The 10,000-nt window shown below is 43.2% G+C and overlaps 1 protein-coding gene across 2 annotated transcripts in view; it reads right to left on the bottom strand.

The window, feature by feature from the left end:
- Positions 1-10,000, bottom strand: part of LOC133559643 (E3 ubiquitin-protein ligase NEURL1-like) — a 53,151-nt gene that overhangs the window by 39,033 nt on the left and 4,118 nt on the right. For both annotated transcript variants that reach the window (XM_061911587.1, XM_061911588.1), the window contains 2 exons: positions 1,434-1,666; positions 1,042-1,363 (listed from right to left, as the gene is read on the bottom strand). In XM_061911587.1, coding sequence (XP_061767571.1) covers positions 1,042-1,363; positions 1,434-1,666 — 555 coding nt within the window. The remainder of the gene's footprint in view (positions 1-1,041; positions 1,364-1,433; positions 1,667-10,000) is intronic.

Here is a 10,000-nt window from a genome sequence, read left to right as displayed (position 1 = left end):
CAATTTTACAGTACAACTACATTTTTTTTTGGTATCGGGCCGCAGAAGAATTTTTTCTTATTTTTCAATTTTTTTATTAAATCAACATAAAAAACACCAGATACACTTACAATTGGTGCACCAACCTAAAAAAACTCCCTATTTTTAATGACAAAAAAAAAACATTAAGAAAAATAATTAAAAAAAATAAAAAAAGGTACCCCCATCAACGCCGCCCCCTCCCCCGCCCCGCCGCCGGGCCGCGGGACAAATTATCGAGCATAAAAGTTTGGGACCACTGTCTTAAAGCACCTCTTCCTGAGGGAGTTTCAGAGTTTTTCGCTGATCTAGTGACACATGCAGATAATATAATTATAATGGAGATCACTTCTTTATCTTTACTTTTTACACGAAAATGCGTCCGTTCTCCCTTTTCTGTCTACACACTGTGTCTGCTTGTAAGTACTCTGTGTGTGTGCGCTGCCGAACATGCTCCTCTGCTCGTAAAAACCAGCAATGTCACGATGTAACGACTACGCGCCGCCAAAATAAATATGGCGTAGCGGTACTTTTCAAACAGAGTATAGTACCGTTTCTGATTCATTAGTACCGCAATAACACACCAGTACCGGTATAACGTACAACCCTAACAGGGAGTTACTTTTCTACCCCAGGGCACAATGTGACCTATTTGGATTTGGTTTTAGTGAGTAATTCAAGACAAACGGTGTGGACACCCAGGCTCTATTCCGACAGGTTCTCGGAAATTCCTAATAGTCCGTACTGGAAGAATAACATTTGTTTTGCGTTGTTTTAACAAATTAGACACAGCTGTGTTTTCATGTGTCTCTGCACTTACGAGATGCGAAATCAGCGAGAAGATGATGTTAACGATCGCCCCTTTCAACTATCCCCAAAAAATAATCCCTTCAGGGAGCGTTCTTTGTGATTAACAATCCAGCTAGTCAGTTTTAAACTGAGCTATTTTTGGGTGTGCGCGGGGAAGGTAGAACAGTTGTGCAGGGCATCGGATGGTGAAAAGCAGCCGCCATGCGTACTCACCAAGAAACTGGACTCCTTTGGTCTGTCCATAGACGTCAATGAGAACCCACAGGAGCTGCCAGACGGGGAGATGACTCAGCAAACGTTTGGGGTTGTCGTTGTAGACCTGGTAGAACACGCTGCCTTTAATGTTCACCCAGAAGGAGATGACGTTCCCCGTATGGAGCAACTCATCCGGCAGCGCTTTCACCCAGAAGCCGGGCTTAGCGGCCAGATCCGGACACGAATACTTGGGCAGTCGATCGGGACTCATGGTGGAGGGGTCTTCCGTTGTAAAACCGATGCGTAGCGCGCCCTGCCAGGAGGACTGGCTGGCTGTGATCTGGAGGACATCAAAGCAGCGGTCAAGAATTTAGGTCTGTTGCAATACAACGCCCGGCTGCTCCCCTCACCTCGAGTCGGACCACCTCGTTGATGGCCACGTGTCTGTTGCTGAACACGATGCCGTCACAGAAGCTGGCGGTCCTTTTGACGGTTTTCTGCGAGGGGTCAATAAGGATCCGCGAGCCCTTGGTCCTCGGGTGGAAGAGCAGAGGTGGGAAGGGGCGGTCTCCATTGATTGAATTGTGCACTTTGGGATGGTAGTGGTGGTGTGTACTGTAGGACGCAGATCGAAGCTGGCTGTCTATGACACACAAGTGTTATTGTTTCACTCCTAAAATGGTGAAAAAACTGGTCCAGATCTGCACCTAAATGTAACGGGGCGTTCTCATAGAAAAAAAGGGGTAGATCCTTGGTGAAGGTAATAATCAAGTACCAGAGCATGCATACTTGGTGTTAGTTACAGGTGGTGTTCCTCCTGTGCTGTGGAAGACATGCTATTATCCTGTAGATGTCATGCAAATATAATCATTAGACAAATGTCAATGACAGCGCCGAGTCGGGTCTACTTCAGTCATGTTTTTTTGGACAGGGACAACTTTATGGGAAAGTATCGCTCTGCAAATATCTTTTCTGTTCAGTCATGATCCCACATCACAGTTTGGACTTTATTTTCCTCTGTTCGGTGTCATTTCTTGTCCTGATGCTCTTGTTTTGTAAGTAACTCCTGTTTGGTCTTGTGAGTTCCAGAATCTTTACCTAGTATCCCTTGTCCTTCCAGCACACCTGTGTCACATTGTTTAATAGTTCCACTTAGTTTCACATTGCTCCTCCTTCAGTGCTGGTTCGTTATCGAGCAATGGGTGCCAAAGTGTTCTGTTGCTTTCGGACCGGTCTTACTTTTCTTCTGCCTCTTGCCCCTGCTTTCTGGGATCACATCAACAATTGTCACAGAATGAATAAGCCACTTGGTGATCCCGCGAGAACTACAGTGTTGCAGAGATGGAGGAGTACAAGAAGCGCTTCTTCAAAGCCGTGGGAGTTGAGAGTTGGCTCTGCTCAGCGGAGGAATTAAGAGACGATGATATGGAGGCCAGCCATCTGGTTCGATAGATTCTGTGTAGCCCAGCACTATCAATTCTGCGGACGCCGACCCCAGCGGCTTCGGCGCGCCATCCAAGCCCGATACTGCGTCAACTTCCTCCACAGTTTCAAGGCCAAGTGCATCCACCTTTACTCCACCTAAAGTCAGGCTTGGTAATCCCGTAGCGCATTTCGCTGTGCTGAACTACTTTTGCTGCCGGCCAGTGCAGCCCAGGCTCCAGCGGGCTTGCGCCAATCAGCGTCCCAAAAGAAACAATTGGCACGCACCTGCCAGCCCATGATGTAACATAACCATGGACTTTCATGCTTGGGCGATCATGCTAACCCAAGTGCTTGTACCAACTCCCGGGTGCTCTGCCTCCTTCAAGACCTGTTCCTGTCCCAGGGCTCCAAAGCTACTTGTTCCTGCTCCATGCTACATTAGCACAAGGTTCCAACACCACCAAGTCCAGCTCCATACCAGCTCAAAGCTCCAACGCCTCCTGTTGTTGATCCACGCTGGAACAGGCTCCAACATTACATGTTCCTGCTCCATGCCAGCTCAAGGCTCCAACGCATCCTGTTCCTGCTCCCCGCTAGAACAAGACTCCAACACCACCAGTTCCTGCCCCAAACCAGCTCAAAGCTCCAATGCCTCCTGTTCTTGATCCATGCTAGAACAAGGCTCCAGCGCCATGTTTTCCTGCCCCACGCCAGGTCAAGGCTTCAACATTTCCTGTTCCTGATCCAGGCTAGAACAAGATTCCAAAACCACCAGTTCCTGCTCCACACCAGCTCAAAGCTCCAACGCCTCCTGTTCCTGATCCATGCTAGAACAAGGCTCCAACGCCCCATGTTCCTGCTCAAGGCTCCAACGCCTCCTGTTCCTGCTCCACGCTAGAACAAGACTCCAACACCACCAGTTCCTGCTCCACACCAGCTCAAGGTTCCAACGGTTCTTGTTCCTGCTCCACACTAGCTCAAAGCTCCAATGCCTCCTGTTCCTGCTCCACGATAGAACAAGACTCCAACACCACCAATTCCTGCTCCACACCAGCTCAAGGCTCCAACGCTTCTTGTTCGTGCTCCACGCCAGCTCAAAGCGCCAATACCTCCTGTTCCTGCTCCACGCTAGAACAAGACTCCAACACCACCAGTTCCTGCTCCACACCAACTCAAGGCTCCAACGCTTCCTGTTCCTGCTCCATGCCAGCTCAACGCTCCAATGCCTCCTGTTCCTGCTCCACGCTAGAACAAGACTCCAATGCCTTATTTTCCTGCTCCATGCCAGCTTAAGTCTCCAACGCCTCTGGTTCCTGCTCCACGCTAGAACAAGACTCCCAACACTACCAGTTCCTGCTCCAAATCAGCTCAAAGCTCCAATGCTTCCTGTTCTTGATCCACGCTAGAACAAAGCTCCAAAGCCATGTTTTCCTTCCCCACGCCAACTCAAGGCTCCAACGCCTCCTGTTCCTGATCCAGGCTAGAACAAGACTCCAACACCACCAGTTTCTGCTCCACACCAGCTCAAAGCTCCAACGCCTCGCCTGTTCCTGATCCATGCTAAAACAAGGCTCCAACGGCAAGTGTTCCTGCTCCACGCCAGTTTAAAGCTTTGGCGCCTCCCGTTCCTTCTCCACGTCGGACAAGGTTTGCCACCTTCTCCTGCTTCATGCCACCTTAGGGTTCCAATGCGACTTATTCTTGCTTCATTCCTACAAAAGGTTCCAATGCCACCCCTTCCTGCTCCACGCCAGCTTATGGCCCCAATGCCACCTATATCTGTTCCACACCAGCTCTTTGACACGGCCAGTTTACATGTCCTCCTCCTGACCTGGGAAGACTTCTGGGGTCCGCCACTTTAGTAGAGGGGGATGTGTACCACTAGCAGCTGTGCGACTGGGGATCTACAGGCAGGGTCCTCGCCTCTTTCTCTCCTGGTGGACTCCTTTAGTGAGTCCGTCTTAAACATCCTTTCTCGCTTGCCTTTGCCTTCCTCAGCCGCTGCAAACGCGCCCGTCTGGCGCTCGGCTTCCTCGCCCGCTGCATAGGCGCCTATCCGGCGTTGGCCTTCCTCACTTGCTGCAGAGGTGCTTGCCTGGCGCTCGCCTTCATTGTTGGCCGGTGAAGTTGGCATTCCATGGACGCCCTCCATGCCAACATTGACAATGTCCGGGACCTGGGGTTGGCTGCAGGAGGAGTAGTCCCACGCTTGTCTTTCTCTTTTCCATTCTGCTGCTGCGCCACCTCACACTCCCCGGCTGGCTGCGGAAATACGTGGCCCTGGAATTGTGGCTAGCCCTTTTTGGCAAGGGTGCAGTTTGGCAGCCCTCAGCAAGTTGTCCCTTCACCCTGCCTTGAGTTCAGATTTATTTCTGTTACATCTGGGACTGCCTTGTCAACTTCTGGAATCCGTCGTGCTCTTCTGGTGGGGTTGCCGCCTACTCCTTTAGTGAGTCCGTCTTAAACATCCTGCACTTGTCTTCCTCGCTTGCCTTTGCCTTCCTCAGCCGCTGCAAAAGTGCCTGTCTGGCGCTCGCCTTCCTCGCCCTTGACCTGGGGTTGGCTGCAGGAGCAGTAGTCCTACGCTTGTCTTCCTTTATTCCATTCTGCTGCTGCGCCTCCTCACACTTCGCCGGCTTGCTGTGGAGATACATGTACGTGGTCATGGAATTGTGGCTAGCCCTTCTGGGCAAGGGTTCAGTTTGGCAACCCTCAGCAAGTCGTCCTTTCACCCTGCCTTGAGTTCAAATTTTTTTCTGTTACATCTGGGACTGCCTTGTCAACTTCTGGAATCCGTCGTGCTCTTCTGGTGGGGTTGCCGCCTACTCCTTTAGTGGGTCCGTCTTGAACATCCTGCACTTGTCTTCCTCGCTTGCCTTTGCCTTCCTCAGCCGCTGCAAAAGTGCCCGTCTGGCGCTCGCCTTCTTCGCCCTCGACCTGGGGTTGGCTGCTAGAGCAGTAGTCCTATGCTTGTCTTCCTCTTTTCCATTCTGCTGCAGTGCCACTTCACACTTCCCTGGCTGGCTGCGGAGATACGTGGTCCTGGAATTGTGGCTAGCCCTTCTTGGCAAGGGTGCAGTTTGGCAGCCCTCAGCAAGTCCTCACTTTACCACTGCCTTGAGTTCAGATCAGTTCAGTCCAGACCTGGGACTGCCTGGTAACTTCTAGAATCCGTCATTTGCCTGTTTGGTGTCATTTACTGTTGTTTTGGTAGTGTTTCCTCTTTGGTCTCTGTGTCTTGCAGCACTATTCTCTTGTGTTCCTCGTCCTGCCAGCACACCTGTTCCACATTAGGCCTCACCTTATTCAGTGCTGGTTGATTACCTAGTAATGTAGGCCAAAGTGTTCTTTCACTTTCTGAGTTCCTGCGTTACTTTTCTTCTGCCTGGTACCTAATGAAGAGACCTCCTACTTGCACCTCGCCTACCTTCTTTGCGCTCACGCCTTCTCCGTTACCATCTTTAGCGTGGTTGTACTTTATTCTCATTTAATTTAGTATTACGATACGGTATGACGGTTAGAAATGTTAAAGTGTTCTCTAAAAAAATTAATAAGTAAGCCAATAAGTTAGACAAAACCTTTGACATTTTGTAAAAAGACGACAAACTTTTAAATTAGCCCACGTCACACGAGAGCATCTCAAGGATTGCTTTTTCTTTACCTTTTTTGTAGTACAATAACTTATTTGTCACCAATAAAGTATTGCTCTGCAAAAGTCTTTCTGTTCCCTCTCCATTATTTGATTTTATTTAGTCTTAATTTCGGGCGGTTAGCTTCTTTTTACACTTGTATGACAGTGAGGCGGTTTTACAATCTTTCTTGACTGTTTTGATATTTTTCGTCGAAGGCTTCTCAGACAATTTTATTCAGTGAGGCTGTTTGATTTTAAATAAATAAAAAAACAAAACAGGTTTTTTAATCTGGCTTTTTACTAAACCTTTTAAAACCTTCATTTTTATTCTAGCATTTTAATTTTTATTTGTTATTATCGCCATACTATTTTTGTTCTTATTTAGTGATTTAATATTTGTATGTGTGTATATATATATATATATATATATATATATATATATATATATATATATATATATATATATATATATATATATACATGTGTATATATACTCATGGGTGTGTGTAAGTATATATATGTATGTACATATATATATATATGTGTATATATACAGATAAATGTGTGTATATACTGTATATGTGCGTATATATATATATGTGTTTGTGTGTATATATATGTATTTATATATAATATATATATGTATGTGTGTATGTATTTAAATATATGTATATATAAATATACATATGTATGTATGTACAAATATATGTGTGTACATACTCTATATGTGTGTATATATACTATATATATCTATATATATGTATGTATATATATATATATATATATATATATATATATATATATATATACATATATATACATATATATACATATATGTGTTGTTCTATTGTTGTTGTTTTTGTTTTTATTGTTGTGTTTGCTGTTGTTGTTTTTATCTCTCTGTCTAATCCCGCTCTTATCGCCACAATTTCCCCCTCTGTCATCCTTTTTTCCTCTTTCTATCCCAAATGATAATATAAATACCTTTAATAAAGTCAAATTAAAATAAGGCAACAAGAGAAGTATCCTACACTATGTATATGTACCTATTTATATATTTGTATGTACGTACAGTATACATATGTATATATATATATATATATATATATATATATGTCTGTGTACATATGTATGTGTGTTTATGTATATGTATATATATATATATATATATATATATATATATATATACATACACAATTATGCATGTATATATACACAATATATAAATATATGTATACATAGATGTATATTAATGTGTGTATAGTATACATACATAAGTTTGATTATATATGTATATACATATATATATTTAACGTTTGAGTGAAATGTTAAACAGAAGAAAATTCACAAAGTCGGAAACAAAACAAAAATTATCCTACAAACAGACCAACCATACTCGTGTTATGACATTTCCTGCATTTTTTTAAATTTACTTTAAGGCACCGCTCACAGTGTTAGTGATTATGAAACCAACATTCCTTTCAAGGGCAAATTGCCTCGGCCTACTATCAAGTTCCTTAAGCCGTAATGAAGGTGAAGGTTCCTGAATCGACGACCACGTTCACTCGGGACAGTGCATCATCTACCATCTCCGTTAGACGCCTCGGCCAAGACAAAACAGACATTGGAGTGTTTCAAGTCATCTGAAAAGCTGAATATTTTGCAATTTGTTCAATTAATAATGGAGACGTCAAAGAAGAATGCTGTTGGTGGATGGCAGCTGCCGTTAGCAAAACAAACACAGCCGGTGTTTCTCTGTTTGTTGTGAAGCTTTAACACAGAGCGGTCAAGCGAACATGTTTCTCTACGTCAACCAGAAAGTTTTTGGATGGGAAAATTGTGATATTAAGTCGGCTCTTACCGGAGACTTCAGTGGATTATGCGACCTCCTCCCGCAGCTCAAAAAGGCAGCTGTGATCTTGGCTCCCCGGCTACTCTCAGAGACACTGGCCTTCACCGCAGCCGTTCGACTTTCAGGTATGACTTTATAATCTCACTAAAACACTATTATAGAGTGTCCTCCCTGAGAACGGTAGGTCATGAGTTCAAATCCCAGCCGAGTCATACCAAAGACTATAAACATGGGACCCATTTCCTCCCTGCTTGGCACTCAGCATTAAGGGTTGGAATTGGGAGTTAAATCACCATAAATGATTCCCGGGCACGGCACCGCTGCTGCCCACTACATCCCTCACTTCCCAGGGGGTGATCAAGGGTGGTGGGTCAAATGCAGAGAATTATTTTGCCACACCTAGTGTGTGTGTGACAATCGTTGGTACTTTAACTTTAACTTATTTAAAACAATAGGCAGATAAGGGATTTTCCAGAGTTATCCTAGTAAATGTGTCTAATTACATTTGAAACGCTCCCACTGCCGCCGCCTGGAGCCGTCGCCTTTTTTTTTTTTTTTGTATTTATTTATTTATTTTTTAGTGCTTCACTCTAACTTTCCTCATCCACGAATCTCTCTACATCGCTCGAATTAATGGGGAAATCGTCGCTTTCTCGGTCCGAATCGCTCTTGCTGCTGGTGGCCATAATCGTAGATAATGTTCAGATGTGAGGAGCTCCACAACCCGTGACGTCACGCACACATCGTCTGCTACTTCCGGTACAGGCAAGGCTTTTTTATCAGCGACCAAAAGTTGCTAACTTTATCATCGATGTTCTCTACTAAATCCTTTCAGCAAAAATATGGCAATATCGCGAAATGATCAAGTATGACACATAGAATGGACCTGCTATCCCCGTTTAAATGAGAAAATCTCATTTCAGTAGGCCTTTAACACAACGTTGTTGTTGTCTAAAAGGTTTTCATCACATCCAAGTAGACTTAGAAGGGTCTGGAATGACTGAATGTGTTCACCACGTCTACTGACGGCTGACTTAAATGTAACATTTGAACGTAAACATTGTTTATTTTGACACTTCAGCTTCCTTCAAGGAAGTTGCTCTTTTTGCGTTGCTCAATATTTGTCCTGTCAATGTTGTTTTTGCACTCTCAGGGCTGCAAATGACGGAAAAACACTAAAACAAAAGGGCAGTATCGATATGTCTTGATAGATTTGTAATCAATATCAATGTGATCAATATAATGCTTGATATATATATATATATATATATATATATATATATTTATATATATATATAATATATATATGTGTGTGTATGCATATGTATATATATGTATCAGTATAAATATATGTATGTATATATATATATATATATATATATATATATATATATATGTGTGTGTGTATAAGAATATATATATGCATCAATATCAATAAAAATATGTGTTCAACAAAATGCTCGATATATATATATATATATATATATATTTATTTTATATATATATATATATATATGCAAATATGTGTGTGTATGTATGTATATTGTGTGTATGTATGTATATATTTCTTTATTTATATGCATATATGTGTATATATATGTGTGTATATGCATATGGATATATTTATATGTGTAGAAGTATATATATATATATATATATATATATATATATATATATATATATATATATATATATATATATATATATATATATTAGGGGTGGGCAAATTAATGCGTTAATTACGAGTTAACTCATCAATCTATTAAGGCCGACAATTATTTTATCGCGTATTTGCGTATGTTGTTTACATGCTTTTATTTTGTTAACGCCTTTTCTTATAAAGATGGCGGCGCCCGGACGGGCTTCCGGGTCGAGGGGCTCTTGGTAAAGATGGAACATTTGGCAAAAATACCGGACAATTCTGCAAATTTCATGGCTGGCTTACAGCGTGGTCACTCTGGGATCACTTACGACCGCCAGACAATTCTGAATGTGGATAGATCGGGCCGTTTTGGACTGAATGAGGCGTGCTTGCTAGACGGGCTAGCTAGCATGGGAATTCTTTGCCG

Source organism: Nerophis ophidion, linkage group LG09 (genome assembly GCF_033978795.1).
Source record: "Nerophis ophidion isolate RoL-2023_Sa linkage group LG09, RoL_Noph_v1.0, whole genome shotgun sequence".
Classification (NCBI taxonomy): domain Eukaryota; kingdom Metazoa; phylum Chordata; class Actinopteri; order Syngnathiformes; family Syngnathidae; genus Nerophis; species Nerophis ophidion.
Note: the sequence above shows the minus strand (reverse complement) of the source record. Positions and strands in the feature narration are given on the sequence as shown.